The sequence below is a fragment of the Scyliorhinus canicula genome, chromosome 9 (assembly GCF_902713615.1).
Source record: "Scyliorhinus canicula chromosome 9, sScyCan1.1, whole genome shotgun sequence".
Classification (NCBI taxonomy): Eukaryota; Metazoa; Chordata; class Chondrichthyes; order Carcharhiniformes; family Scyliorhinidae; genus Scyliorhinus; species Scyliorhinus canicula.
This window is the reverse complement of record NC_052154.1, coordinates 174,778,483-174,795,495: the sequence shown is the minus strand read 5'-3', so window position 1 is coordinate 174,795,495 and position 17,013 is coordinate 174,778,483. Positions and strand designations below refer to the sequence as shown.

The window sequence follows — 17,013 nt, the reverse complement described above, 5'->3', positions numbered from 1 at the left end:
CTCATCTCTCTCTCCGCCTCCTGCATTCCTCGTGGTCCCATCTATCTTCGGACTCTGGTCTCTTGCACATTTCCTGGTCCTTCCCCACCCACCCCACCTCTCTCCCTGCATTCCCCTGACCTTCATTCTACCATAAGCATCTCTGCTTTCGTCATCTTGGGTGTACATTGAGGAATTGTCACTTAAAACCTCTGGTTTTCTAACACCCTCTACTTTATTAGGACTCCACCTTGTTGATCAAAGCTTCCAGGGGCTGGTTTAGCTCACTCGGCTAAATCGCTGGCTTTTAAAGCAGACCAAGCAGGCCAGCAGCACGGTTCGATTCCCGTACCAGCCTCCCCGGACAGGCGCCGGAATGTGGCGACTAGGGGCTTTTCACAGTAACTTCATTGAAGCCTACTCGTGACAATAAGCGATTTTCATTCATTTCATTTTCAGAATATCTTCCTTTATCTGACTGAACATCAGTGATGTCCTTCAATCGAGTTTTCTGACTAAAGATGCAGCATAAATGAAAATTCTTAAGTGTTTCTGATGATTGATAGATTCTCACAAGACAACATTTGCTTCATGCATTATAATCAAATCATTTTTCAAAACAAAACTGAGCCATCTCAAACCTTCCAATGTGGCCTTTGAAAAGACAATTTTTAATTGGTCTACAAACAAATCTAACTTCAGGAGTACAGAGTGGTTTTCAGGCCTTTTATTTATGTTCTAATGTTGCTCAATTTGTTGGGAAGGTGATCTTTGTCTATTGGCAAAGCGAGTGCTGTGTTAAATGAGTTTGTGCTGTTCCAAGATGGCATAAGATAGCAGAGATAGTAGATACATTGGTTACAAACTTCCAAGATTCCTTAAATTCTAGAAGGGTCCAGTAGATTTGAAAGTAGCTAATAACACCTTTACTTGACAAAGGAGAGACACAGAAAGCAGGAAAATATAGGCCAGTTAGCCTAACAGGTGGCACGGTGGCACTATTGCCTCACTGTGCCAGAGACCCCGGGTTCAATTTTGGCCTTGAATGACTGTGTGTGTGGAGTCTGCACGTTCTCCCAGTGTCTGCGTAGGGTTCCTCTGGGTGCTCCGGTTTCCTCCCACGGTCCAAAGATTCGAAAGTTAGGTGGGTTGACCATTCTAAATTGATCCTTTTGCATAATATAATCAAGCAGAGTCAGCATGGCTTCATGGAGGGGAAAATCATGCCTGACAAATATATTGGAATTCTTTGACCTAGTAATGAGCAGGGTAGATAAAGGGGAACCGGTAGATGTAACATACTTGGATTTCCAATAAGGTACCACACAAAAGGCTACTTAAGGTAAGTGCCCATGGTGTGGGGGATAGTATATTGACATGGACAGAGGATTGGCGACCTGATAGAAGACTGAAAGCTGGGATAAGAGGAACATTTACAAGAAGGCAACCTAGTCAAGTGCCACAGGGATCAATGCTGGGGACACAATTATTCACAATATATATCAATGACTTAGACAAGGGAAGTGAATGTACTATTGCCAAGTTGGCAGATGACACAAAAGTAGATGGGAAGGCAAATGGCAAGGATGATCCAAGAGTCTACAGGCAGGTTCCGTAAGTGGGTAAAAACTTGGCAGGTGCAATATAATGTAGGAAAATGTGAAGTTCTGCACTTCGGTAGGAAGCATATTTTTTTAAAGGAGAAAGACTGCAGAAAACAGCAGCACAAAGCGATTTAGGGGCCCTCGTGTATAAATCACAAAAAGATCCCATGCAAGTTCAGCAGGTAATTGGGATGTCAAATAGAATGTTGGCCTTTATTTGAAAAGGAATAGAGTATAAAACTAGGGAGTCCTGCGAAAACTATAAAAGACATTAGTTAGACCACACCTGGAATACTGTGAACAGTTTTGGTTCCCTTATCTAAGGAAAGATATACTGGCATTGGAGACTGTCCAGAGAAGGTTCACTAGGTTGATCCCAGGTTTGGAGAGATTTTCTCATGAGAGGTCGAGTAGATTGAACCTCTGCTCATTGGAGTTTAGAAGAATGAGAGGTGACCTTCTTGAGACACATAGGATTCTCAAGGGGCTTAACAGGGTCGATGCTGAGAGGTTGTTTCCCCTTGTGGGAGTGTCTAGGACCACAGGGCATAGTCAAAGAGGAAGGGGTCGCCCATTAAGACAGAGATGAGGAGGAATTTCTTCTCTGAGGGTAGTGACTCCGTGCAATTCTTTACCGCAGAGGACTATAGAGGCTGGATCGCTAAGATAGTCAGATTTCTAATCAGTAATCAAGGGTTATGGGGATAGGGAGGAAAGTGGAGTTGAGGATTATGAGAACAGCCATGGTTTCATTGAATATTGGAGCAGGCTTGATGGGCCGAGTGGCCTACTTTTGCTCCGTGTCTTATGGTGTAAAAATCCCTTTTCAGAAGGTGATATCTGCCCTTCCTACTTTTCCCTGTAACTGCACACCTTCCCCCTCCCGTTCATGCAGAAATTCATAGAATCCCTACAGTGCAGAATGTGGTCATTTGGCCCATTGAGTCTGCATCGACACTCCAAGAGATTACCCTCCCTTTGCCCACTTCCCCACCCTATTCCCATAACCCCACCTAACATACATATCCATGGAAACGAAGGGTCAATTTAGCATGGCCAATCCACCAAAGCCGCATATCTTTGGATGGGAAGAAACTGGAGCACCCAGAGACATGGGGAGAACTTTCAAACTCACCCATGGCCAGAAATGATCCAGGGTTCCTGGCGCTGTGAGGCAGCAGTCTAACCACTGTGTCTCCCATAACATCAATATCTCCCCTTGCAGAACTACATATATTTGTTGCGCGGCCCATTTCAATACAACATAGATATATTGGCTCACAGAATCTGATCAAAAATGTCTACCTTTCATTGAATCTGCCAACCACATCCTGATGTGATTCTGTTCTGAAACGTGAATGGACATCCTAGGGTAGGGGATGGAGAAGGAAACAAAAAAATAAAGAAATCAAATACAAGGCAAAAAAAAATCTTGGAAATTTGGACTCTCTCACTTTAATGGAGGCAACAGATTTTAATCCAGACTATTTATTTTAACATAAACTTTACCTCCATGTTATAAAGCACACAGGATATTAAAATACTTTGCTTGAATCAAGGTACAGAATTCTAGCAATTTGGCAGAGCGATTTGTCTACAGTAGCAGGATAGGCCTTTGGACCCAATGAGAATGCTCCAACATTAATTAGCCAATGACAGTTCCCCCTTTTGAAGTGTAACTCCAATATTTTCCTAGGTTTTCTCCATATTACCTAATGTCCTCACATCCCGACATTACAACAGTCATCACACTAGCTGTGAAGTTTGCCTTTCTTTGTTCTTTCCCAACTGGTCATTCAATGACTTGGATTTTTCCAAGTGCAACTGATTCATATTAATGTATCCAATAGATAAGTTTGCTATAAATTTAGGACATGATTATAAAGTACCATGTTATTCCAACGATGTACTTAGTCACCTTAGGTTTTCTAACAACCGGGAGTATAAATCTTGTAGGGTGCTTTTTTCCATTTACTGTAATGTAATTTCCCTTTCCTCATGGATACCTGCAGTTTTTGATCTCCACATTTCACAGGAAGCCACTCAGCTGATCTTAACTAACTTATTCAAAAAAATCAGGGCATTCTCCCTCTCTCCCCCTCTTCCCCCCCCCCCCCCCCCCTCCTCCCCCCCAGAAGTCCATTTCACCATTTAATTATGGCAATTCACCCTACTAAATCCCTAAATCATCTCAAACACGTCAATTAGATTAGCTCTAAATCTTCTACAGTGGAGGGAATACAAGCTGAGTTCATGCTGCCTGTCTCCATAATTGAATCCTTTTAGCCTCTGTATCATTCTGCTAAATCTGTGCTGCACCAACGCCAATGCCAACATATCCTTCCTCAGGACAAACTAGAACTCAATCTTGTACATTCAACCCGTACGACTTAATACTGCGGTACAAACAGCTGAACAAATTCTGATGCATTTTTTATAAGATAGAAAATCAAATTAAGCGTGTTAAGGAAATCAAACTTGCAAAACTAAACAAAGAATGGTGTGCTGAAAAGATCGATATCACAGTTATCGCTTACAATATCAGCACTATAGGACAGTAAATTATCATACGAATGTCATATGAAGACATTTCAACATCAGTACAGGCTAGCATACAGATTGGCCAATGAAGAGGACTGCTGCGTCCTAGCAGTTACAGCAGTCTATCATACACAACACTTACCATCGTCATTGTATAAAGCTGCTTCAAGGAGTTCACAGTTCTCAGCAGAATCACAACAAGTCCACCCCCTTGCACGGTCTCAATAGTCCTGGCCAAAAGGTTTGGAGTTAGGGCTTCAAAGTCCTGAAAGATAAGATGACAATATGTTTAAATATACCCTTTCACAGATTACCAAAAGGGGGAAATAACAGTGCATTTTTTTTAAACATTAAAACTACCATATTCGGTGTTGCCAATATACTACAGGTCCAACATGTTTCTGGCTGAGTGTTTACTGAATACTCTAGTCTGTACAACCCAAGAATTCAAACCAATGGGAGTCTGAAAGGTGTTAACGGCTATTTGATGTTGCAATGGATGCTACTGTAAAGTTAATGGTGACGGTTACATTAATACTCAATGCCAGCAATTATGTAAATCCAAGAGTGTAAATGTCATATTACAACAGAATCCTACGACTGCAAACAAGTTGAATCAAATTCTAATGTAATCCCCAATGTGAGATGCTATGGATTCTTGCATCATGCTCATATATACCTTAGCCAAGAGGAGCCTCTGGCAGGCTTGAACACAGAATGCCTAAGCTATGTATTTCTCTGCAGGATCACTGTAGAATAAAATACTAAGTTTGACCCTTAATACCATCCCCTGCACTCCACCCACAATCCCACAGACCAAAATTTCCCCTCTCTTCCAGGCACTGACCACTGACTCCTTCCTGGGTTACAACTCCATTGGTACTGGACAATCTCCAGTACCTCACTCAAGTGGTCATCATTCATGGAGAAATTAATGGAACTGAAAGTGGTTACATCCCCGGGACCTGATATTATGCATTCCAGGGTGCTGAAAGAGTTTGCTCCAGGGATAGTGGATGCATTGGTGATCATCTTCCAAAATTCTAAATTCTAGAATAGTTCCTGCAGATTGGAAGGCAGCAAATGTCACCGCACTATTTTAGAAGGGCGGGAGAGAGAAAACAGGGAATTACAGACCTTTTCGTCTGACATCAGTAGTGGGGTAAAACTGTTAGAATCTATTATTAAGGATGTGATAAATGGACACTTGGACAATCATGATCTGATTGGACATAATCAGCATGGATTCAGAAATGGGAAATCATGCTTGAACTTTGAGTTTTTTGTGGATGTTATTAACAAAATTGACAAAAGAGAGTCAATGAATGTAGTAATTTGGATTTTCAGAATGCTTTTGGTAAAGACTCCCACAGGAGGTTGATTAGCAAAATAAAAGCACATGGTATAGGAGGCAATATAGTTGCATGGATTGAAGATTGGCTAACAGGCAGAAACAGAGAGTAAGAATAAACAAGTCAATCTCACGTTGGCAGACTGTGGCTAGTGGGGTACAACAAAGATCAGTACTTGGGCCCCTGCCGTTCACAATATATATCAATATATTTTTACTCTCTTTAATTCAGGAGTGCTGGCTAGGAGGCAGAGCTAACTGAGCTAAGACCAAGGATCAATCTTAGGATGTTTCTGGTCTGCATGGTTCAGCTGCACTCAGAATATGATCTATAAATTGCTCTAATCTCACTGTCAGCCACAATAATCCTATCCCTTTGCATGCACATAAAAGTGAATATAAATAATGTACAGACCTGCAGAACGCACATCCCGTATGTGTTACCCAGAATTTTATGAGTCTCATTGTAATAGCAATATCGAATGTTGGTTGCAGCTACAAAAAGCTCAAAGGGATCATCCTGTTTGATGTCAAGTGTTCCACTTTTTATCTTCTTCTGTAATTGCCTCATTCGCTTCTTTCTGTGACTGGAAGAGAACCGGGTAGAATATTAAATGTATTCAACTATGTCGCAATTAGTAACAATTATCTGTAAAATATTGGCAAGAATTATGAACCTAAGCCTAATGAGGCTGGAATGTATTATTCATTTCAGCACTTCTTCGCCACTTTCAGCACTAACCTACTTATTTGGGTTCCGCATAACCCATTCACCTCCTGACTTCATTGCAGTCTTGGTCCAAAAAGAGCTGAACTCCAGAGATGAGGTGAGAGTGACTGCCCTCGACATCATGGCAGCAGTTTACTGAGTGTGGAATCAAGAAGGCTTAGCAAAATAGAAATCAATGGGAATCAGAGAGAAATCTCTGCTGGCTGGAGTCACACCTAGCACAAAGGAAGATGGTTGTAGTTGTTGGAGGTCAATTATTTCAATCCCAGGAAATCACTGTGGGAGTCTTTAGGGAAGGAAATCTGTCATCTTTCCCCGGTCTCAGTGACACATGACTCGAGACACAGTCATGTGGTTGATTCTTAATTGTTCTCACAGACAATTAAGGACAGGCAACAAATTGCTGGCCTTTGCAGTGGTGGCGACATCCAATAAATGAATACTTCAGGGTAGTGTCCAACATCCAAACATCTTCAGCTGCTTCATCGATTACATATAAAATTCTGAAGGGGCTAACAGATTGTTTCCATTGTTTGAGTAATTTGTAACAAAGGGGCACAGTTGGAGGGCAAGGAGCTGATCATTTAGGACTGAGATGACGAGAAAATCTTTCTTCGAAGATTCTTCATACTTCAAGGGTTTTGAATTCTCTACCTCAGAGGGCGTGAGTGCACTATCATGGAATACAACTAAGGTTGAGACAGAGATATTTTTGGTCTCTCAGGAAATTAAGGGATATGAGGGCGGCACAGAAAAATGATTGAAGCCAAAGATCAGCCATGATTATACTGAATGGTGGAGCAGGCTCAATGGGCTGATGATCTACTTCTGTTTCTATTTTTTATTACCTTTCTGACTCAGAACATCAAAAGTGGGACGTTTGCTGACGACTGCACAATGTTTGTCACCATTCATGATTTGTCAGATACAGAAGTGGTCCATTTCCTCATGCAGTAAGACCTGGACAACATTCAGGCTTTGGATGACAAGTAGCAAGTAACATTCACGCCACACAAGTGCCAGACAACGACCATCTCCAACAAGAGAGAATCTAATTACCTCGCCTTGTCATTCAATGACGTTACCATTGCAGAATCCTCTGCGATCAAGATCCTGGAAATTTCCATTGACCAGAAACTGAACTGGACTAGCCATCTAAATACTGTGGTTACAAGAGCACGTCAGAAGTTAGGAATCCTGTGGCGAGTAACTCACCTCTTCATTCCCCAAAGCCTGTCCACAATCTATATGGTGCAAAGTCAGGTGTGTGACGAAATACGCCCCATTGGTCTGGACGCATGCAGCTCCAACAACACTCAAGTTTGACATCATCCAGGCCACTTGATCGGCACCCCATCCATCACGTTTGCTCTCTCGCCCACCAATGCACAGTAGCAGCAGTGTGCACCATCTACAAGATGCACTGCAGGAACTCAGCAAGGCCCCTTCAATAGCAGCTTCCAAACCTGTGACCTGTTGAACCGTGGCAGCAGGTACATGGAAACACCACCACCTGAAAGGTGCCCGCTAAGCCATACACCATCCTGACTTGGAAAAATATCACCGTTTCTTCACCATCACTGGGTCAAAGTCTTGGAACACCCTACCTAACAGCACAATGGGTGTACCTACACCATATGGACTGCAATGGTTCATGAATGCAACTCACCACCACCTTCTGAAGGACAATTAGAGATAGGAAATACATGCTGGCCTAGTCAGCGATGTCCACAAACCAGGAAAGATTAACTATTTTATAAATGAGTCTTGCTGCAGCTATTTATCCCATACATTCCAAGAGTTTAGAAGATCGACATTGTTTTGACTCCAACAGTCAAAGTTATGGGGCTGGATTATCTGACCTGCCACGCCATATTCCTGGTTCAGCACGCCAGCGGGATGCTCCATTTCGCCAGCTGGTCAGTGGAGTTTCCCATTTTTGGGCAGCCCCACATCGTTGGGAAACCCCGAGCTGCCGGCAAAACGGAGCATCCCACCGGCGGAGAATCCAACCCATGTATTTTATACAATTGGACCATTGCCATAATACAATGTTACTTTTCGTTCTTATTTGTTAAGAAGGACACCAAGATTTGAACAGGCTGTTGGATTAAAGAAACATTACGATAATGAGAAAAAATCCTTTATCTTTTTTTTGTACAGCAGTGGAAGCCTTGTACAAATCAACATGCATATTTTTTAATACAAGTACAGGAGCATTAAATCATGGTTTCCTGTTATGGATTCTCTTTAAATTACAAAATGTGCATTGCGGAAATCAAAACTCAGGTCAAAATGACTGATGATTAAAGTAAAAAGTGGTTAATTTTTAGGCATGGAATTTCGCAGAACAGCAAGTGCAGATCAATAGCAGGTTTTTGGCTTTTTATTAATTTTGTTTCTGAACCTAATGCAATGCGAGGAGTGCGCCTTATTAGTGAATCCCAAGCGATGTTGCTCATAGAAAGTCAGTCAATGAGGAGGATGTATAGGTATTTTGTAGTAGGGAGAGATGGGAAGATGGCGGACCTCAGAACAGTGCAGAAGGTGGGAAGAAAAAGTGTCAGCCAAACCTATTCAAGTTGGGAATCTTATGACATACACCATGAGGCAGACATTTCCGTGCATCCTTAGCTTGAATTATTCTTGTGTCAAAACATTCTGGAAGAACGAACTAATAATGACCGTGTAGGAGCAACTAGGGCGCGAGTGACTGGCAGGACCAACCATACATTTCCTTTATCAGTGAAGTTTAAGGATAGTTGTAAAACAGAGAATAAGAGTGAATTAAAGACATGCCACATTCAGAAAATAGAATTGAGAGAACAAAGAGCCAAAGGGGGAAAAAAACAAAAAGAGAAAACAAATGGAAATCTCGAACAATTTACTACAATCAGGATTGAGATCGAAGTGATGAAACTATTACCTTACATGGACAGGAAATTTAGTTGGCATTGAATTAACGATCATATTGTTTACAGACTGCATACAAACTTAACTAGCAGTTTTAGAAAAAGAATAGATTTAAGCCATTCAAATAATTCAATATTTAAAATTCCAAGTTGGAATTGATATAGAGTGGCAACACCAGCGGCAGCAAAACAAAATGAAATGAAATGAAATGAAACGGAGCGGGGAACAGTATAAAGAGTGGGAACTCGGAGCGGAGGTGGGAACACGAGCGGTGAACAGCATAAAGAGTGCGAACTCGGAGCGGAGTTGGGAACACGGAGCGGGGAACAGCATAAAGAGTCGGAACACGAAGCGCGGGTAGGAACACGGAGCAGGGAACAGCATAAAGAGTGGGAACTCAGAGCGGGGGTGGGAACACTGAACAGGAAACAGCATAAAGAGTGGGAACACGGAGCGGGGAACAGCATAAAGAGTGGGAACACGGAGCGTGGAACAGCATAAAGAATGGGAACACTGAGCAGGAAACAGCATAAAGAGTGGGAACACGGAGCGGGGAACAGCATAAAGAGTGGGAAAACGGAGCGGGGAACAGCATAAAAAGTGGGAACACGGAGCGGGGAACAACATAAAGAGTCGGAACACGAAGCGAGAGTGGGAACACGGAGCAGGGAACAGCATAAAGAGTGGGAACTCAGAGCGGGGGTGGGAACACTGAGCAGGAAACAGCATAAAGAGTGGGAACATGGAGCGGGGAACAGCATAAAGAGTGGGAACACGGAGCGGGGAACAGCATAAAGATTGGGAACACGGAGCGTGGAACAGCATAAAGAATGGGAACACTGAGCGGGGAACAGCATAAAGAATGGGAAAACCGAGCGGGGGACCGCATAAAGAGTGGGAACACCGAGCAGGGGACCGCATAAAGAGTGGGAACACCGAGCGGGCGAACAGTGGTAATGATCTGGAACTCGCTGTCCACGAGGGTAGTGTAAGCAGAAAGAATCAAAGATTTCAAAAGGAAACAGGATGGCCATTTGAAAGAAATAAATCTACAGCTCAACAGGGATCAAGGTGGTGGATGGGTCAGACGGGGATTTCACTAGGAGCTGGCACAGAATTGACAGGCCGAATGACATCCTTATGTGCTGTAAATGACGAGTATTTACCACCTAATTATACATTACCTGCTGAAGCCAAGTTCTTTCTTGTAACACCACAGTACAGATGGTCTGGCCTTTATTGTAGCTTTAGACAACATGTGATGAAGTATAACCACCTGAAGTGAAAACAGAAAAAAAGGTTCCAGTGAAATCTCATAAGCAGGGAAATCTCCATCAAGATCATACAACAACGGACGTTATTGCGGAAAAGCAAAATATAGATTACACTAGAACTAACCACAACTGAAAGCATGTGATTGGCTAACGGAAATAAGTAAGAAATGCTCAGCCAAGTCCTGGCTATTTCTCAACGTGAAGAACATTCAAAGTCACTGTGTAGGTCAGTCACAATAGCTCTTGTACATTTTTTCAGTGTTAGCCACGACCAAGTATAAGCAGAAAATTAATATATACATTATGGAACATAGGAGCAGGAATGGGCCTCAATGGCAAGGCCACTAGCTGCGCTCCATATGCATAACAACCCGTTGCAAGATGCTGGGGTGCTGCTTCATAATCCCACTGCAGTGCATGCGGTCTGCAAGTAGGGAGGAAACTGCAGGCCGTTGACCCAGCTACACGTGGGGCTCAAATCTTTCTGGGGGTGGGGTTTGGCAAATGCAGCTGCTGCCATGCCTCTGTTGTCCTTCTGAGGACTAGCAGCAGAGCATCTTTCACAGTTGCTACTGGTTGGCAGTGGATATTAGTAGTATAAAAACATCACAAATGCTCACTAACCATCTTTTTTCCTTACGTAGGACAAATTAGTACACAACAAGTGAAAGAGAAATAGGACAGGAGTATGCAAGCCCAATCTCCACCCCCTCTCACAGTACAAAGAGTGGCTGCTGACCTGACAGCAATGGCTAGGCCAGTTTCCCCCAGCCATTTAGTGAGGAAGCTTAATCAATGCTCATAGAAACCAGAGGGCAAGGCTCTGTGAGATGTGGCAAGCAGCTCATATAAGTTACCCATTCTATGCTCCTTCAGTACAGGTGGCCAGCAGGAAGAGTACAAGGGCAGACTCAAATCCCGAACTTAGCCCCAGCCCGCAGGGGAGCGAGGAGGATGTCAATCAATTTTCACCTATAGAGCAGTCACAGGATTCACCTGCACCCTCCACCAGCCCAGATGCACATCTAGATGTTATAAACCCAGTATAGGCTCAAGCTCACATTGTGGTGGTCACTGCACAGACAGGTGTCCTCAGCAGGAGGAGGCAGGTATAACCAGGGTCTGAGTCAGACGATGAGCCTCTGGTAGCGGTCTAGGACAAGATGATGAAGATTCAGAGAGGTGGGAAACTTCAGATAGAAGTTTTGAAAGCCTACAACAGAGCAGCACCCAAGGCGGAGTCCATCCACCTGCTCTCTGATGTGGTGGCACCGACATGTACGCACATCGAGGTCTCCATGGTGAGGCACCGACCTTTGCCAGGGCCCTTGCGAGCCATGTGCATGAAGCCTCCAAACACACTCTCCCCTTGTCTTTCACTACCTAATCTGGAGAAACAACCTCCCTTTGCAGGATTGTATGATAGAATTATTTTCCAATTGTCCAGATTAACTGACCTCCAGCTCTGCCCACCCAATGACCCTTCTCCCAATCAGCATTTCGTGACCTGTACATCAAGGGAGTGGACAGCACCTCAGCAGGATTGTGCGCATTTACTTCCAAACATGCTCCAATACCTTCGACCCTCCACATGTAACCCACTTGTGCCACACCCGCCAAAACCATTGACCTCCGAACCCTTTCCTTCCAGTGTGCCCTTTACCCATCCTACCATCACCCTTGAACCTCCTTCATCCGCCGCCACACACTAACACATGCCATAAGCCTGCAATCCATCACCGTCACCTTCCACATGCCCTCCCTCTCGCGACCACCTCACTCATGTTTCCCATGCACACCCTTGACCTGCCCACCCCTAGGATCTGCGTCCACTTCTGAAACCCCTCCAATAACCCAAAGCAGCCCTACTCATGCTGCATGCCCCCCGCAACAGAACTCCCCCCACCCCCCCCGAAACTAACCCCTGCCGCCCTCAATGCTAACCCAATTAATGGAGGGAAATGTTGTGGTCAACTGTGTTGAAGACGGCAGAAAAAACAAAGAAATACATTGCTCTGTGACTGTAACAACAACGCCATTGCAATTGGTACAAATATCTGCAGCTCATCTAAATTACAAATCAGGAAGATGTTTGCTTCACATTTGTCAGCGCTGTCATTTTGTAACTGGGGAATAGTTAGAAATATTACACCTGCTCAGTCTCAGAGTTTCAGCGTCACTATCCACTCCCGGCAATGGTCTCTTACAGTAATGAGTGTGCCTGTATTTCCCAATATTTGATCTGAGAGTGGAACCCGAGGATATAACAATTGCACCCCTTGTGAAAGGAATTGGTTCTGGTGTCTTTCCTGTAGGTTTTCTTTGACCTTTTGGGGGAAGCAGATGATAACATTTTGCTCAGATGAGCTCTTCCTTCTTTCCCTTCTTGAAGGAGGATGTAACGTGAGGTGCTCTCAGTTCCACAGAATTTTCACAGCTAAGAAGGATTTAAGATTTGTGACCAAAGCCAATGCGGTTTCCTTTCTACCTTTTATCAACAGTTTTGAATGCACGCATCAATCCCCAGTCTTATTCACTAATAGAATCAACTATTTCCTGATAGATCTGATAGGTAAAAAGGACCCAGTTTTAATACCCATTTTAAAATAAGAATTCAGCACTCATAACCTCAGGTCATGACAAAACACATAGCTTCAACAGAGACACAAAAAGCCTGACATGCATAAACTAATTGGAGATAAAAGCAACATTTTCACTAAGCAAGATGAAAAAGCTATTGTTCTGATGAACATATTTTCAAAGCCAGTTTGACATTAAGAAATGAGCCGTACCAGTAATCTAGATCAAGGTCAGAGTAAGCACCATAGCAACACTGTTCATAATGTGGATAAAAGCAAAGTCAGCAAAATCTAGCAGAAACCAGTCTTGATAAAAGCGCAGAATCGCATTCCATAACACACACAAATATTCAAACATGAAACATTCAGAACTTATGTTGGACATTAAGGATTGACAGTTAACCATTAAATCAAATGTATTTGATTCTAACCCAAACCAATTAGGACGACATAGAGGTGGAGACAGATGACTAAGGACTGATAAGATTCTCCTTATTCTCCTAAATATGATGGTCCGTACGGCCATCTTTATCCAGGATCATTCTATACTTTGATCTAACTACTCGCTATCCTTATTTTCATATTTTCACTTTTCCACTAATTCTCGAAGTAAACGCAAGCTGTTTTGCTGTAAGCAAGAAACCATTTCTGTATTATTTTGAAAGTTAAATTGTGTATAAGTTACTTCTCTTTAAGTCCTTTTGCTAGCCGGACTTTATTGAGAATAGATTTAAGTTTCTCTCAATTGTAATCAAATAGAGGCAATAAAGATTCTTGTTTGCATCCGAGAAGTTTAACTCAAATTTCTACTGAGTTTTAGTGTTGCAAGACTTCACTAAATCCGCATGGTAGATCTCATCATTCACCTTAGGTTATGCTCGTTTTCAGAATCATATTCTAACCTAATAATTCAGCTCCACAACCAAGTAAATTTACATCCTGTACCGCGTCCATGACAAAAAGCAAGCATCATCTCATTCTGCTCCTTACCTGATCTCGGCCATGATCTCCGACAATGACGAACATTGTCCTTTGGTGCTGCGCCACACCATTTTCAATTTGGACCCGGATACGGTTATCTAATTTCTTCCTGAACATTCCGAAGCTTCGATTACAGAAAACTCCCTTAAAAGATTTCAAAGAGCATATTTTAGAGAGGATTGCTTCTTTATGGGCAGAATAATTCCTCAGTATGTTACAACAATAACGAGAAATTTGCACTGCTCAACTTTTCAGCACGCAGTGATGCATCCACTACCTCCAAATCCAGTTGAGGAGGTCATAGTTGCTCAATGGATACATCAAACATTTCTATATTAAAAAGAGAGTGGAACTCTCGTGGAACTTCAGAGCAGTGTTATCAGAAAGAAATTGACAGAGATATGGGGGCAGGTGAGCAAAAGCTTGGTGATAGAAGCTTTTTAACAAATCACTTTAGTGCAGGGGTGGGCAAACTACGGCCCACGGGCCGCATGCGGCCCGCCAAAGGTCTTTATGTTCTATATGAGGCGCCCAGAATCATAACCGGGTGAAGCGCCATTTTTGAAAAGTAGAGATAAAGAGGGCTAAAGGCAGGATGCCGCCGGGGGAAGCGCTGAGGTATATGCCGCACGCTAATTGGTTACAACCGGGACTATTAATACTATGCGGCCTTTTAAAATTGTGAATTTCTGAATGTGGCCGTTGCACGGAAAAGTTTGCCCACCCCTGCTTTAGTGTATTCAGGGCCTCGATGGCACCAGTTAAGGAAATCTGGGAAACACAAGAGGTCAGAGTTAGACTGCACTGTGGGACTGCACTGGAAGATATTACACTCGGGGGCGGCCAGTTAGCATTGCTGCCTCACAGTGCCGCAGACCCGAGTTCGATCCCGACCCCGGGTCATTGTCCTGTGGAGTTAGCACATTCTCCAGTGTCTGCGTGGGTCTCACCCACACAACCCAAAGATATGCAGCGTAGGTAGATTGGCCATGCTAAATTGCCCCTTAATGGGGAGAAAAAATGATTTGGGTACTCTAAATTTATTTTTAAAAAGAAAAAAATTGTAGATATTAGAGATGGGCAACAAGTTTGGTCTATGAGCAGCTGAACCGTGCCAGCAAGTGCACAGATTCAATCCTCACTGTCTTAAGGTGTTAGTTGATCTCAAGCAGGTTGGCATCAATGCTCAGAAAAAGCAGAGGTTGAGAGACCATTCAGCCCCGATGTGTGCCACCTTTGTTACAGAACTCCGCGCTGCAGAGATCAAAACCAGGCATGGTTGCAGAATCAATGTAATGGAACATGGCATCAATACCCATTACAGCCGATCAAGCCACTCCTCATCGTGAGAGTTGAAGCGAACACCGTCGTCTCTCACTCGCTCCCTCTGCTGGTACACTCACGCTCCCTCTGCGGGTACACTCGCGCTCCCTCTGCGGCTACACTCTCTGTGGGTACACACTCTCTCTCTCTCTGGGTACACACTCTCTCTCTCTGTGGGTACACTCGCTCTCTCTGTGGGTACACTCGCTCTCTCTGTGGGTACACACTCTCTCTCTGTGGGTACACTCTCTCTCTGTGGGTACACTCTCTCTCTCTGTGGGTACACTCTCTCTCTGTGGGTACACACTCTCTCTCTGTGGGTACACTCTCTCTCTGTGGGTACACACTCTCTCTCTGTGGGTACACTCTCTCTCTCTGTGGGTACACTCTCTCTCTCTGTGGGTACACTCTCTCTCTGTGGGTACACTCTCTCTCTCTGTGGGTACACTCTCTCTCTCTGTGGGTACACACTCTCTCTCTGTGGGTACACGCTCTCTGTGGGTACACTCTCTCTCTCTGTGGGTACACTCTCTCTCTCTCTGTGGGTACACTCGCTCTCTCTGTGGGTACACTCGCTCTCTCTGTGGGTACACACTCTCTCTCTCTCTGCGGGTACACTCTCTCTCTCTGTGGGTACACTCTCTCTCTCTCTGTGGGTACACTCTCTCTCTCTCTGTGGGTACACTCTCTCTCTCTCTCTGTGGGTACACTCTCTCTCTCTGTGGGTACATACTCTCTCTCTGCGGGTACACTCTCTCTCTCTGCGGGTACACTCTCTCTCTCTGCGGGTACACTCTCTCTCTCTCTCTGTGGGTACACACTCTCTCTCTGTGGGTACACTCTCTCTCTCTGTGGGTACACTCTCTCTGTGGGTACACTCTCTCTCTCTGTGGGTACACTCTCTCTCTGTGGGTACACTCTCTCTCTCTGTGGGTACACTCTCTCTCTCTGTGGGTACACTCTCTCTCTATCTGGGTACACACTCTCTCTGTGTGGGTACACGTGGATCTCTCCTGTTTATTTTGTCCGCGTGCGCGCACTCTCCCCGCTCGTTTGTTATTTTACCACCGGCGCCGCTCTTGAACTTGCCGGTCTCGGGGGGCGGGGACTCCTGTCTCGGGGGGAGGGGGCTCCTGTCTCGGGGTGGCACCGGATTTCTCTCTCGATCCGGATCGTTTTCCGATCTACAGCCAGGACGACCAGAGCGCGAGTCAACCGGAACCGGAAACAGCCCCGGCCAATCGAATCCAGTCGCCGTTGATGACGTCAGTGACACTTCTGTCCAATCAAGTCCCCGACATCAGGGGCGGAGTTATTAAAAACACCCGGATGAACAAACAAAAGCACCCGGAAAACACCCGGAGTTATAATAATAATAAAAACACCCGGAGTAATAATAAAAACACTATTAGTAATAATAATGATAATAATAATAAAAAACATCCGGAGTAATAGTAATAAAATCACCCGGAGTAATAATAATAATAAAAGCACCCGGAATAATAATAATAAAAGCACCCGGAGTAATAATAATAATAAAACACCTGGAGCATAATAATAATTAAAAACACCCATGTAATCATAATAAAACACCCGGAGCATAATAATAATAAAAACACCCGGAGTGATAATAGTAAAAAACCCCAGAGTAATAATAGTAAAAACACCTGGAGTAATAATAATAACACATCTGGAGTAATAATAATAATTAAAACACCCAGTGTAATAATAATAAAAC

At 43.8% G+C, this 17,013-nt stretch overlaps 1 protein-coding gene across 2 annotated transcripts in view; it reads right to left on the bottom strand.

Annotated features, from left to right (window-relative positions):
- The window catches only part of nat10 (N-acetyltransferase 10), a 70,121-nt gene extending 53,613 nt beyond the window's left edge, over positions 1–16,508 (bottom strand). Inside the window, exons 1-6 of one of the 2 annotated variants that reach the window (XM_038808237.1) lie at positions 16,365–16,508; positions 13,962–14,096; positions 10,303–10,394; positions 5,891–6,062; positions 4,267–4,389; positions 2,889–2,950 (exon numbers count right to left, since the gene is read on the bottom strand). In XM_038808237.1, coding sequence (XP_038664165.1) covers positions 2,889–2,950; positions 4,267–4,389; positions 5,891–6,062; positions 10,303–10,394; positions 13,962–14,069 — 557 coding nt within the window. In that variant the 5' untranslated portion in view covers positions 14,070–14,096; positions 16,365–16,508. Of the gene's footprint in view, positions 1–2,888; positions 2,951–4,266; positions 4,390–5,890; positions 6,063–10,302; positions 10,395–13,961; positions 14,097–16,258; positions 16,278–16,364 lie in introns of those variants that run through there. The other variant, XM_038808238.1, reaches the window with a different exon arrangement.
- Between the last annotated feature and the right edge of the window lie 505 nt (positions 16,509–17,013).